General features: G+C 54.7%; 4 protein-coding genes across 4 annotated transcripts; 2 read left to right on the top strand and 2 right to left on the bottom strand.

Moving 5' to 3' along the window:
- Positions 1–206: 206 nt before the first annotated feature.
- On the bottom strand, positions 207–1,141 carry TRIVIDRAFT_66743 (uncharacterized protein; the record flags this gene model as incomplete). The annotated part of the gene is made up of 4 exons (XM_014097429.1): positions 207–597; positions 628–652; positions 703–823; positions 1,136–1,141. The coding sequence occupies 4 exons, from the start codon at positions 1,139–1,141 to the stop codon at positions 207–209; spliced, it is 543 nt and encodes a 180-aa protein (XP_013952904.1).
- Positions 1,142–6,725: 5,584 nt separating this feature from the next.
- TRIVIDRAFT_136211 (uncharacterized protein) lies at positions 6,726–7,761 on the top strand (the record flags this gene model as incomplete). Its single annotated transcript, XM_014097430.1, has 2 exons — positions 6,726–6,912; positions 7,004–7,761. Coding segments are annotated over 2 exons (945 nt in total), but the record flags the coding sequence as incomplete, so codon positions are not given.
- Positions 7,762–7,862: 101 nt separating this feature from the next.
- On the bottom strand, positions 7,863–9,451 carry TRIVIDRAFT_83013 (uncharacterized protein; the record flags this gene model as incomplete). Its single annotated transcript, XM_014097431.1, has 2 exons — positions 7,863–9,136; positions 9,199–9,451. The coding sequence occupies 2 exons, from the start codon at positions 9,356–9,358 to the stop codon at positions 8,328–8,330; spliced, it is 969 nt and encodes a 322-aa protein (XP_013952906.1).
- A 445-nt stretch (positions 9,452–9,896) lies between these two features.
- Positions 9,897–12,492, top strand: TRIVIDRAFT_57584 (uncharacterized protein; the record flags this gene model as incomplete). Its single annotated transcript, XM_014097432.1, has 7 exons — positions 9,897–10,062; positions 10,171–10,251; positions 10,372–10,579; positions 10,864–11,131; positions 11,228–11,591; positions 11,675–11,840; positions 11,940–12,492. 7 exons carry the CDS (start codon positions 9,897–9,899, stop codon positions 12,490–12,492), a joined length of 1,806 nt encoding a protein of 601 aa, XP_013952907.1.
- Between the last annotated feature and the right edge of the window lie 907 nt (positions 12,493–13,399).

Here is a 13,399-nt window from a genome sequence, read left to right on the forward strand (position 1 = left end):
GTGCGGCAAAAGCGGTCGCGGAAACGGTAGGGCAGGAAGATGTGCAGTAGTCTTCTTGGCCTGAGAGCGAGATTAAATTAGACAAAAAACGACAACAAAACAAGAAAAACCGGCGCTGTTGTCGTGGCGATGCGTTGTACTAAAGAAATCTAACTTTGTGGAGGAAAAGTGTGAAGAGATGCAGAAATCCGTTGGTGGTTTATTTTTTACTTTTTTGGTGTCGAGGTGGTAAGTTGGCAGTAGTCAGAATAGGTTCGGGTTGGGGGCGGGTGGTACAAAGAATAGAAAGGGTGGGAGGCAGAAAAGCAGGAGCAGGGCAGAACCTCTTGGGGGGCTGGCAGCGGCCTTTTTGTTTGGTTGAGGGACCTGGAGGGACGCGAGAGAGACTTGGGCACAGCCTGTCGAATAAGATTCCGGCGAGCCAGGATAGGCCGTCTTCGCCACCAGCTAGCGATTGGGCTGGCGTGCAGCAGCGCTACTGGTCCTGGTCGGGGCGCCGTACTGGGCCTAGGGCCGCTGGGGGGGTGCGTGGCCGCACAGTAGGCGGCACCGTGTGGCTTCCGGGCGGCGGCTGTTGTGCGTAATACTGGGCCTGGCCTGTACGAGTGAGTGTACCAATGTACGTACCGGGGAATCTTCGTAAGAGTTACAGCTGGACAGTCAGTCAGTCAGGTCAGCCATGCAATCTGCCGTGACGCGCACTGTGGCACCGTGAGAGTGCCAACGCAACGGTGAGGGTGAGGGTGCTGGTCCTGGCACCGCGTGGTGGTTCGACGGGGCCTGGAGACCGTGCCAGGGCGGTGGCGACGACGCTGCGGGCACACTGCTGGCATTCGGCATTCAATCAAATTTCGCACTGTGCTGTGCTGTGCTGTGCTTACTGATGTAGATACTCGTACTGGCATACGAAGCACCTTATTACTTGACCAGCCCATTGACTGACTGACTGACTGCTTGCAAATGAGTCCATGTCCCATCGCCACACGGCCGGACTCGGGCTCTGCTCATTGCCTGCTTCAGATACTCAGACAGCGTCTCACCCCGAGAGAACCCCCCCAGATTCTGTCGTGCACGGACACGCGGATGCAGCACTCACTGCTCGTACCGGTATGGTATTCCGTCCAGGTACACTTACAGCCATGCTCGTTCGCAAAATGACATGTACGGATGCAGATACGCCCGCATTCACCTCTCGCAGAGTACAGGGCACTGGTTACCTACGAATAGCAACTGAGACATTGATGTCTGCAGATGCAGCTCTCAAACCCAAACCGCGCGCATCCAAGACCTACAGTAGGACATGCATACACGCTGGTACAGTGTCCGCGCCCGGCAACCATCACACAGTGCGGCACGGTACTCCCTGGGGCCGGCTGGTTTTGCCATTGAGCCCGGCGCTGCCCCTGCATGGATGGCCAAGTACTGTGCAAGCATCAACCTCAATGCCCAGCACTCAGCGCCCCATCACCAACTGGAGCCTCCATCCACAGCGTGGATGCTCTGCGCTGGCCGGTACCAGCAAATTGCGTGGCCGGCTGCGTGGAGGACAAGTCACCTGGTACAAGCGAATGATGTTGAATGGCTGCACTGTGGACTCACGGCTTCACCTAAGAAATTAAAGGCAGAAAACACATTGCCAGTACTGCCGGTTAAGTTTCGCACTGTCCTTCTGGGAGGTGTTGGATCCATCCAGTCACATTGCAGTACCAGGATCCTTCACCCAGAACCTGTGTATGGGTAGACTCGACCTCGTCTATACATACACTCTGCCGGTACTGTGCTGTGCAGAGACACAACCCAAATCACCGCATGCGAGGGCTCGGACAGTACGAGTACAGACGTAGTACCAAGTACGAAATCACGGAACGCTCGCCGCTCGCCCTCGTTCGTTGGGGCCCAGGATCTACCGGTCGGACCTCAACTGGGCCCCCTCGTGGTGCTGGCCCATTCCAGCTCGCCAACAAACGGCATCAATGATCACTTGACTGCATCGTTTTCGCGGCTAGTGCGCCGTCGGTACGTGAGACTGCTAGTCCGCGATCTGCTGCTGACCAACTCGGTGCCAATCCTGCAAGCGATGCCGCCTCGCGTTTGGCACCTGGTCCCGGGCACAGTACATAGCAAGTTAGTTGCCATCGCATCGCTGCGAGGTCAGGAATAGTAAGATTGAAGCTGCTTGCTTGGGCTCGCTGCTGCCAGACGACTAATGAAATTACCAGCTCGTCAGCCCGCGGGCATGGAGGATTTCTCTTCATGGAAATTTCGCAATCATCAGCTCGGAAATTGGGGCAATTCCGCCCGCCTGTTCATTGAGTATTTTCTGGTCCGGGGCCTGGGGGTGTTGTTGGAATATCCGCCTCGAGGATTGTGTTTCCGCTTCGTGGCATCAAGTTGTAATTACGAGGCAATCAAAGTGCACAAAGAACCTCGATTCATCACTTGTACGTCGATGAGCAACCAAATATGGACGGCACGGCAAGGTATTACTTACTACCTTGGTTAGGTTTCAGTCTCGGGCCTTGCTGGCCCGCATCTGCATGGACGGCTGCTACCGACATGCTGGCTCCAGTGTCAAGTCAATCATCCTTTCTTTACCTTGATTTCATGTTTATTTTTGTCCTTGTTTTCGCCGCGTGTGTTTTATTGACTTGCATTTGATGTTTTTGCAAGCGCAGGCGTGTGCCGAGACACCTGCCGCAGAGACAGTGTCAGTATCACTCGATACCACCACGGTTCTTCCTTGGAGATGGGGCCTAGGACGGAATCGCCATTGTGTGTGTTGCATTTCTCACCTGTTTTGACGCGCTGAAATTGCACACGCCAAAATCCGCATCGCTAGGGGACCGACTGAGAAACGCATTCCGTTTCTCGCCTTGTCATCTGCCTCCATACTTGGTACCTGCGCCAGCTACCTTGAGGGTTAGTGAAACCCAGGCAGCCCCTGGCAGGGAGAAGAGGAGCCTTGGACCCCCTTGGGTCTTTTTTATTGACCCGCCGATGCACAATCGTGATGCAGAATCACTCCAGGCATTTTCATCGTAATCTGTGTCTGCCTGTGCCATCTCAGAAGTTGACAGCATGGGAGTCCATATTCGCCACATTTGCGGATTGACTTTTCCCCAGGTACCATCTCTCAGATACAGACAGGTACATGCGACGCCCTGAGCTCTTTTGCTCTCGATGTGGACGACAAGAGGACCCCTTGCCAACGGCCCGGCCGCGCACCGGCTCCAAACTCTGTAGAAGCCTTCAGGTCATTTTCACGCCCATGTTGTGTGAATGTGAGTAGCCGTCAATCCACTCACACTCACAGACCCAAAACCTCTCACCACTAACACTCTGGGGGAAAGGTGGCTTGCTTAAAGTAAGCTGGGCTCTTTGCACCTATTGATCCGCACTGTGGCGTGTTGGTTGGGTGGTTGAGGTGGAATGACGATGCTTAAAAAGGATGCAGACACAAGCGCCACAAGCAGCAAGGTTTTTGCTCTATCAAATGACAGGTCGACCAACGCCACCGTCGGCAGCCAGCCGGCTTGCTGCTCACTTGGCGGCAAAGCATTGAATCCAATCTGGTCATGGGGAATCCTTTCCCGTTGCTGCAGATCCCACCAGCGGATTGCTCCATTGCTTCTCTAAAGATTGCTTCCGACTTGGCCCAGCTCTCATGTCTTACACAGATCCACCGGATCACGAAAGTGTGTATACGGATGCGCCGAGTATGAATGTGAATCTACCTGCACTTGCACGCAGATAGAATGGAGGACCAAGGGAGGCAACCCTCCAAGAATGATCGGCTCATGGCTGCCCCCCAAGAACAATCTAATTTCAGGTTTCACAGCTGCATTGGATCGAGCAGGGCTTCCGACCTGTTACACCGCGGCATCGATCTGCAGAGAGCTGCTTCGCCTCCCCCATGGCGGGCTGGTTCGACTCCAGTGCAACGCGGCTTGGTTCTGGCCAATCTAATCTACCCCATGAGAGGATCTGTCTAAGTGGCTGCTGGCGGTTGGAGCCGTGCTTGTCGCAGTAGCATTCGCAGTGCCCGAGAGCTATTCTTAAAGTCTTGCTGTCACATCATGCCATGTGTTTGGCCATGCCTTGAAGGGGATGCCGTCATCACTGTTACCCTCTCGCCTTTAGGTGGTCTGCTTCAGCAACGACTCGCAGTAGCGCCATAGCCGCTGGTTATGATGCCCATCTGCAGTCCTTACTGTACCGTTCATCCTATCAAGAACTAGTATTATGCGGCGTACTGCACGATTTCCACGGTTGACCCGGTAGCGTTACGTCTTTGCAGAAGCAAGCTACTGTACTGCTTGGGGTTCAGACTTCGAATAGAACACTGCCATGTTGAGAGCGCTAAAAGAAGCGTCATTCAGCCACAAGCGCCGCCGTTTGTACAGGACGGCCACTCCTAGTGTTCCACTAGTTAAACGCCGGGTCGGCTCCGACGTGACCCTTGGATGAAGAAGAGATGGATGGGTGGTCTGGCTCCTGGTTCGAGTAACAGCCATACTGTATTAATGTGTGGCACGGAAACGCACTGTTACACCACTTGGCTGCTCGCGCTCGCGCTCATGCTCGCTGCTCAACTCTTTTCGATCCTGGCATCCCTCATCTCATCTCCCTGCAGACACACGCAGCATGTCTCGGAGCATTGCCGGATACGGTCCCCAGCCAGCCAGCTTCAAGTCTGCACAGACGTGTAGCACAAGCAGCAAACCATTTCGAGGGCCATTTCGAGAGCCCCAGATCGCCCGCTGTATCCGGCTCGGTTCGCCGCTCCATCTCGCGGCTGCTGCTTGCGCCCGGCACCTTTGGGCTCTCCAGGTCCGTTGGATTGTCGGCATCTGCACCCCATACTTGAACTTCGGATTCCGTACTCGGGCCAGTGCGCCTCGGTATTGACGTTGTGCAGCTTTTGTTGCGCCTGTACCCTGTGCCTGTACCTGCACGGCGAGTAGTACGATCGATCGTCAGCTTATTGGCTCTTGCCCGGATGCAAATGTTGAAGCACACCCCCGTTCCCTTGTTCTTCTCTGTCTCTTCCTTTTGGCCTTCTGCAAGGGTTCGATCCCGAAGAGTGTCAGTCAGCCCGCACTCCGCGGGGTCTACAAGTCCTACAAAGAAGTACATGTATCTGTTCGCCAACCACAAGACTCTGCGTATACACCAAGTACCCAAATCAGTACTCTTAGGTCCCCTGTCTCTACCCTAGCTGTGCCCTGGCAATACCCTGGGCGAACCCCATGAAAGAAGCGGTGTGGCGGCAGGCCATCAATGTGATTACCCTTTCTTATTGGCTGGGTCCTTGTCCAAGGATACCGAGTCTTGATTCCTGTTGGCTGTCTCGGGTCCGTCAGGTGGAGAAGAAAGACATGGCTCTGTGGAGTCGTCGCCCGCATGTGGAGAGAAGAGACCTTGATGCTCTCCAGAGGTGACTTGTGGTCTGGATGATAGGTACTTTGGGTTTGGCTGGCGTCTGGAGGTCAGGTACATGCATCCAGGTGCTGGTTTTGTCGACTACTGGGCGAAGCGACAGACGACGCAGCCACTCTCCCAACCCAGCCACACGATGCGGAGACATTTCGACCCAGACAACCAGGGTGGCTTCGTGGCGCCGGGTCTTCCGCTCTCCCTTCTGCGAGTATTCCGGCTTGTTGAGGGACGAGACAAACAGCGCATTCTTGTGAGCTGCTACTTTGGGCGACCGCACGGGCTTGCCGACCGATAAGGTGCTGCCGTGTCAATATTGTATGCAGGACTCCCGAGCTGCAGCCAGAGAGTTCTGGAATTTCTATCCCACGTCTCCGATCTTATCCATCTCTCCACTTTCAGGCCGGAGATGCTAATTGACTCAGGCTTCTTTGTCGGATTCCCCTTCCCTTCCTTCTCTGCCCTTACATGGAAGCACGCAGGGGGTTCGTGGGATGACGTAGGACGCAGGAGACGTGCTTGTTGCGCAGAGGCTCAACAATGGCCGCTAGGTGGTTCGACAGATGGCTTCATCATAGCGCATCGCCTAGTCTTTTTGCCGGCTGAGGCTGAGTTGCTTTACGAGGTTGAACTGGAGTCGTGAACAGAGAGCCCCTGAGGTGGCTTTGAGTTATTTTTGGTGATTAGTTTCTGCACCTGTCTGGAGAACCACAACGTGGTCTGAAGCAATAGGCGGCACCACAAACCCATGGTGTTCGTAGAGGCAAATGCCAACTCGCCACAACTACTGCCAATACCTGGACCCGATGATAGCAGCTACCACAAGGTTGAACCCGCGGTAAGCGACTCAACATGCCTTGCTCTCAGCTTAGAGACCGCTGCCGTGTATGAAGGAAACGCTGCATCCTCGGCAACATGGCGGGGTGAGCCTCGGAGGCGGATTATCCTACCGATATATCCAACCTTCGGCCGGCGTTGACCGATATCATCCCTTTCGGCAATCTGTTCAAGCAGCTGCACAGCCAGGCGCAGACATAGATCTCCCTTCAGTCCGTGTGCGAACCGCCCTGCGAGATTAAACCAGAATCATGGTTCCGTACGGACTCCGGCTCCGCTCAGACCAGCTCACAAGGAGGGGCTCTGCTGCCCTGGCGGCGGCAGCATGTCTGTCGCTCTACCTGCTCATCAGGCCATCGCTGTCGCCTCCGGCAAAGTCTCCCAAGACGGATATTGTGCGTGTAAAGGATCGGTCGGGGACCGACCCGAAGGACCCCGAAAGGGCGGCGCCGTATCCTCCGGACCTGTTCCCTGGCGGCAAGGACGTCGAAACGGTGTACGGAACCGTCAGGGTGTTTGAGTGGGGGCCCGAAGAGGGCGAAAAGGTGCTTCTGGTGCATGGTATTGGAACGCCGTGCATTGCGATGGGCGGCATGGCCTGGGAGCTTGCGCGGAAGGGGTACAGGGTGATGCTCTTTGGTACGTGCTGCTCTATCTTTTGTGTAATTGTATATTTGCATCCTCAAGGGAGGCGAGACGACGACTGCTACTTACACGATGCCACATATAGATCTGTTTGGGAGAGGCTACTCCGATGGCCCTTCAAATGCTGCTTATGATGAGTGTCTCTATACCACTCAGATCCTCCTCGTCTTGGCATCCTCATCTCTGTCCTGGACTGGTGCTTCTTCTTTCCACCTCCTGGGCTACTCGCTGGGAGGTGCTCTGGCCGCAGCCTTTGCGGCATACCACTCGCATATGCTGCGCTCCCTCACCGTCGTCTGCCCAGGAGGCCTCGTGCGTGAGTCCCACATCGGCTGGAGGAGCCGCCTCTTGTACTCCCACGGTTTGCTGCCCGAGTGGCTTCTTAGGAGCTGGGCGCGAGGGAGGCTCGCCCCGCAGCACGGGCAGAGCGCAGACGTGCCCGATGGTGACGAAGCAGATGCCAACTTTGACGATGTGACCATGGCCGTCGGGAGGAGCACCGTCAGGGTCGGCGATGTCGTAGGCTGGCAGCTGGATGCCAACCCGGCCTTTGTCGACTCCTACATGAGCACCATTCGCTACGCGCCCATCTACGGGCAGCACGACAAGATGTGGGCTGTGCTGGGCGAGAAGCTTGCCGCTAATCGGGAGCTTGGCTTGGGTCTGCAGAGAGTATGCGTTATCCTGGGTGATAAAGACACTTTGATTATCAAGGATGAATGGATTGAAGATACCAAAGCAGTTTTGGGAGAAGAAGGCGTAGACATTTGCGTAATTTCCGGTGGCCACGAAATTGCCATTTCAAAGGGCAAAGAAGTAGCTGAGGCTGCCATTTCGTCGTGGAAGAGCAGTCGACACAGTAGTAAATCATCCAAAAGCAGCAGCAGCGGTAGCGGAACTCGGCCCAAGAAGATTAGACATAGAAATTAGAGCCCGAAGAAGATCAAAAGACCGGCGCTGTTCTATTTAATGCGTATGAGTTATGAGCCTTTGATGCATCGATTCCCCAAGATAATCCCACCCTGTCCATGCCATGGCCTAGCCCGTATACTCCAAAACAAAGAAATAAAGAAAGAAGGCCGCTGATTTGTGAAATTCAAACAAAGATATCGTTTCAAACAATCCAAAGACCCTTCCAAGACGCCGCATACCCAATGCTTCCATGCTTCCAATGCTTCAACCCCCCTATTTCTAAATAACATCATATTTATGATAAACGCTATTCGTTGTCGCAAACGTTTCAGGACGGGGTTCTTCAGCGGCTATTTCAGCGACTGTCACTGCCAAGTTGTCCAAGTACTGGTCTGATTGTTCATGGTAGGTAAGTGCTGGTGATGAACCCTCCCTGTCGAATTACATGCAATCAAGTACCCGGCTGGTTTGCTCCTTCGTCGGGCCCGACGACGTGCCTATTTGTCGAGATTTCGGGCCTTGACGAACCGGTTGATTTGCTCCCTAGTGAGCTTATCGTTGTACTGTTCATAGCACTCGTAGAAGGATATTATCTCCTGGGTTGCGTCTACCATGGCAGCAATGTCGACGTCGCTCTCTGCCAGCCAGGCCGCAAAATGCTGGACGCGGGTGATTCTGGCTTCCTGAACCCTTTCTTTGACCTCTGGTGTCGAGGGAATCTCAGCGAGAATCCCGCCCTGGCCTGATCGAGCGGAGTGTGCTTGGCTCAGGGCGGCCTGCGCGGCTGCCAGACCAGCTGCTGCGGCAGATCCCGAGGCGCTCTGCCCTGGAACCGTGGAGTTTGGGCGCAGAACGAGAGCCAGGAGGATTGCAACCAGCGCGACGATGTGTGGTGCGCAGAGGAACGGCAGGTCCGTCATGTAGTGGTCGTTGATGATCGACTTGGCGAGCTGCACATCTTCATCGACCAGGGACAGCTCGCTGCGCAGAGCCAGCAGACTTCGGTAGGGTTGATGTACAATGAGCTGGGAGCTCATCTCGCTAATGAGAAAGAATTCGCACTCTCCAATCTTGGACGTGTCCAGCCCGATGAAATCCTGCCAGAGTTGCCGAGCCTCGGTCACAATCAGGCGGATGTGCTGCGGCGCCTCTTCCATCTTGCAGGCCAGGTATATCGCAGTCGTAATGACGAGATAAGGGTTCGTGCGGCGGATTTCGACTCGTGTGTAGAAGCGCTTCAGATAGACCTGCGCCGTGGCCATGGCCTGCTGGCGGATGGTGAGACGCTTCCCTAATCGCAGCAGCTCTGGCAGACGGGTTAGCTGGGCGGAACACAAAACACTGACGCTGCGGCGCGCAACGACTCACGTTGATTGAAGTAGATGGCCATGTGTCGCGGCTGCGGGAGAGGAAACATGCGGACGAGCTCGGCGCTCTCATCCTCCAGCTTCTGTCGCATCGAGGCGAGCTCATCTTTGGTGAAGAGCCAATGCCGCCGCTGCGTCGACTCCCAGTAGTTGGCGGACATGGCTGCGGAGACGGAGCCGCGAAGGCACCTCTCCCCGTGGCAGAGAGACAGAGAATAGTCCCTGCACCGAGATGAAACGTTCTAGTAAGTGATAATTGCTGGTGGAAGAGTGTGTCGCGATAGCAATGCGGTCGACAATGAGATCTGACCAGCCGCCAAGTTAATCTTGGGACTGACAGGCAAGGCTGCGGGGCGATAAGCGATCGCCAGCCTTATCGGACTCCCCTATTGCTCAGCGCTGTGCAACCCCCTAGCAGCGCCTAGAATTTATTACGTAGTGGCCGTCGCCCCCCATATCGCAGGCACTTCTCCCCAAGATCCGGCATCGATTCCTGCTACTCCCGAGCTACGACGTCAGTAGCTGTCAAGGCCCGCAATCGCTCCCAATTGGCATCGCCTGCCAGACCACAAGCTTCCAGATCTCTACGATGAGGTTGAGATAGCACCCAAACGCAATACAAGACGACGCGCCCGCTGAACCCCCCACCGCGGCATCGCAATTGCCGCCTCGACGTCGCCTTCGAGACATGCCACAGCCATGACGGCCAGGCCAGCTACCGAGGTGGAGAGAGGGCTTCGTGAGCCTCAAAACCAGAACCCAAACCATGATCGCGTTGAAAGCCTTTGGGCACAGCTGGGGCCCAGTGCCAATGGAGAGTTGGACCTGAAGGGCCTGCAGAAGGGCTTCCGGAAGATAGACCATCGTGAGGATTTTCTTTTTTCTCTCTTTGTTCCCCTTGTTTCGCAGCTTTGCGCATCCGCCCCGCATTTTCTAGCTAGATGTTGACGGGTTTTTTACCTCTTGCGAACAGCGCTCAAGAATGCGGACGCCATGTTGAAGAAGATCATGACCGAGGTGGACACCAACGGCGATGGAAAGATTCAATACGAAGGTGCGTGTGTCTATTGTTCTGGCGCGGGGGCTTGTGTCCTTTGTCCAGCACAAGCCGTGGCCGCTGGAGCGCTACAAACACAGCTACGGCTACTGACGGCGATTTTGCTTGACTGCGCAGAGTTTCGAGTTTTTGTACAAAAGGCGGAAAGCCAACTCTACGACTTGTTCAAGTCCATCGACCGCGACGGCAATGGGAAGCTGGACCAGGCAGAGCTCCAGACGGCGTTCAAAGCTGCGGGGTTGACGGTGTCGAACCGCAGGCTGCACGACTTTTTCAGCGACATGGACCAGAACAACGACGGGTACGTCAGTTTTGACGAATGGCGGTAAGTGAGACGAAAGCGAAAATACTTCCCTTGATTTGCTGTGGGCATAGATTGGCAGCTTGTTTATCGATCTCGGGTGGATCGCTGTCAGGCGCGCACTCCCAAGGGTCATGTGCCGCGGTCTTGAGTTGGACAAATGAGCACGTTCAACACCACAAGACCGATTTCCCCTGAAACCGCCGGCATGCGCCCCCAGCTTGCCCTTTTGATATATGCCTCAGGAGAAATGCTCCGAATGGCTGCGAGGAGAAAAAAACGTTCACCAGCTGACCGAACTACGTCAGGAACTTTTTGCTTTTCATGCCGGGAAATCAAGATGCGTCCCATCTGCAGGCCGTGTTGTCCTTTTATTACTCGGTAGTTAATGTCACGCCGGAGGGAGACTCCCTTGTGAGTGGGGAAACACTGGAAGGCTTAGGTAGGGCCGGCTCTAGCTCTTTTCTTAATATTCTCTTTGGCTCTCTCCTACGAGTTGCCTTTCCCTCCTATCCGAGGACACCCCCAGAGCTTCCATCACCTCCTCCGCCATCTCCCGCGCAAGCTGCTGGGACAGTCGAGCCGGAGGTCCAAGTGCCATTACAACATGCAAGGGGAAGTTTTGTGGACGCGACGGCGCATGCGTCTGCTATCGGGATTTCAGAAGTCGAGCAAGGCCCGTCAGGGGCAGGTGCTACTCCACAGACCGACGGCGATGGCACCTCAATCGAGCACCGTGAAGAGTCCTCTACCGGAGCTACACCGACCAAGAAGAAGTTTAAACTGACAGACTTTGCTCCCCATCCAGGTTACTTCGTTGCGGGTGCCATCGCCGGTGGAGTGTCGCGGACGGCCACCGCTCCGCTCGACCGATTGAAGGTCTATCTGCTCGTCAATACCGACAGCGGTGCCGAGACGGCAATAGGAGCGCTGAAGCAAGGCCGTATCGTTGATGCGCTTAGGAATGCGGCGAGGCCCTTTGGCGATGCTATGAAGGACCTGTACCGATCGGGCGGGTTGCGCAGCTTTTTTGCTGGTAAGCTCATACTCCTACCTGAAGCCCCATGGCCGGCATCTTTTTGATGAGATTTGAGCTAATGTTGGCGTTTGCCTAACCAGGCAACGGGTTGAATGTTGTAAAGATCATGCCGGAGACGGCCATCAAGTTCGGATCATACGAAGCGACCAAGCGTGCGCTGGCAAATTTCGAGGGCCATGGGGATGCCAGAAACATTAATTCGTATTCAAAATTTGTTGCTGGTGGTCTGGCCGGAATGGTTGCTCAGTAAGTGATGGCTGATGACTCCTACATTATTCGACGGAGTCACGACTTTCCTTTCTCCTCTCTTTCTCTCTTTTGCTGACAACGTATGAAAATATACAGATTCTGCGTCTACCCCCTTGATACCCTCAAATTTCGACTTCAGTGCGAGACGGTCAAGGATGGTCTGACGGGGAGTGCCCTCGTTCGACAGACGGCCATAAAAATGTATGCTGATGGCGGTCTGCGAGCCTGCTACCGAGGTGTCACCATGGGATTGATTGGCATGTTCCCTTATAGTGCCATCGACATGGGCATGTTTGAATTCCTCAAGAATAACTACCGCATCCGGTATGCGAAATACGCGGGCTGCCATGAAGATGATGCTGAGCCCGGCAACATCGCCACGGGCATCATCGGCGCAACATCTGGAGCTTTTGGAGCGTCGGTTGTCTACCCGCTTAATGTCGTCCGAACTCGACTACAAACGCAAGGCACCGTGATGCACCCCCAAACCTACACGGGAATCTGGGACGTTACGCAGAAGACGATCCAGCATGAAGGATTCCGAGGTCTCTACAAGGGCCTGACGCCAAATCTTCTCAAAGTTGCCCCTGCGTTAAGCATAACGTGGGTGGTGTACGAAAACGCAAAACGCCTTCTCTCACTGCATTGATTGATTGATAATTTTTTTTTATCAATCACTGACTCAACGAACAAGTATAGAAAGGATACGATGATACCACACGCGCATCTATTTATTGCATTAGCATTGTCAATCTCATTTGTTGAACATATTGGTAGCGAGCTTCATCCGCATTTGGACGGCCATTTGGTGTCTATTTAGCTCGAGAGGAGGCCAGGACTTGCTGGCGGGTGGCTACGGACGGGTCGTGGGGCGGCATTTGATCGGCAGCCACGTACTTGATTTGAGTGCTTGGATGTGAAGGGTTACAAAAAAGAAACCACTATGCCATATTATATAAAGTCTGATGTGGGGGAGGGGAGGGAATTAGAAATGATGGATAGAAGAGAGAGTTGGTTGGAACCAACCTTTTCCATCCGAGATGCTTCATAAGGGGGATGCCGAGGCATAGGAGAGTGTACGAAATCTAGCTACCATGTCATAGATCCTGCGAGACTCAGTTCTCGATGAAACGTTAACATTGCATTGGAGGGAATCAAGAAACAAGAGCCGCGATAAGAGAGGCGGGTTGTCCATATGTGAAGTCTCACGTCGGGCTCGGTACCCGGAAAAGTGGAGACGAGGAGCTCCGTGACCGGTGGCAAGGGCCGGGGCTTTTGCTGGAGCCGGCGTCTTGGCCGAGCGTCTTTATTGCTTGATTTGCCTGGCCGTTTGCTCAGCTGGCCGGCGCCATGGCCAGGCAGCAGGGATGGCGATGATGAAAAGGAAACTAAAGCTGCGAAGGGCAGCCATTACATGGAAGTACAGTAGTGGCGAGGTGTTGGAGCTGTCATGAATCACAAGAGTTGCCCCGAATGACGAGCGCTTCGTCTCCGGGTTGCGTGCTTGCTTACGCAGGTCGTTGGAGATTTGGGAGACTTGTCCTGCGGGGGTTCTA

The sequence above is a fragment of the Trichoderma virens genome (genome assembly GCF_000170995.1).
Source record: "Trichoderma virens Gv29-8 chromosome Unknown TRIVIscaffold_85, whole genome shotgun sequence".
Lineage (NCBI taxonomy): Eukaryota > Fungi > Ascomycota > Sordariomycetes > Hypocreales > Hypocreaceae > Trichoderma > Trichoderma virens.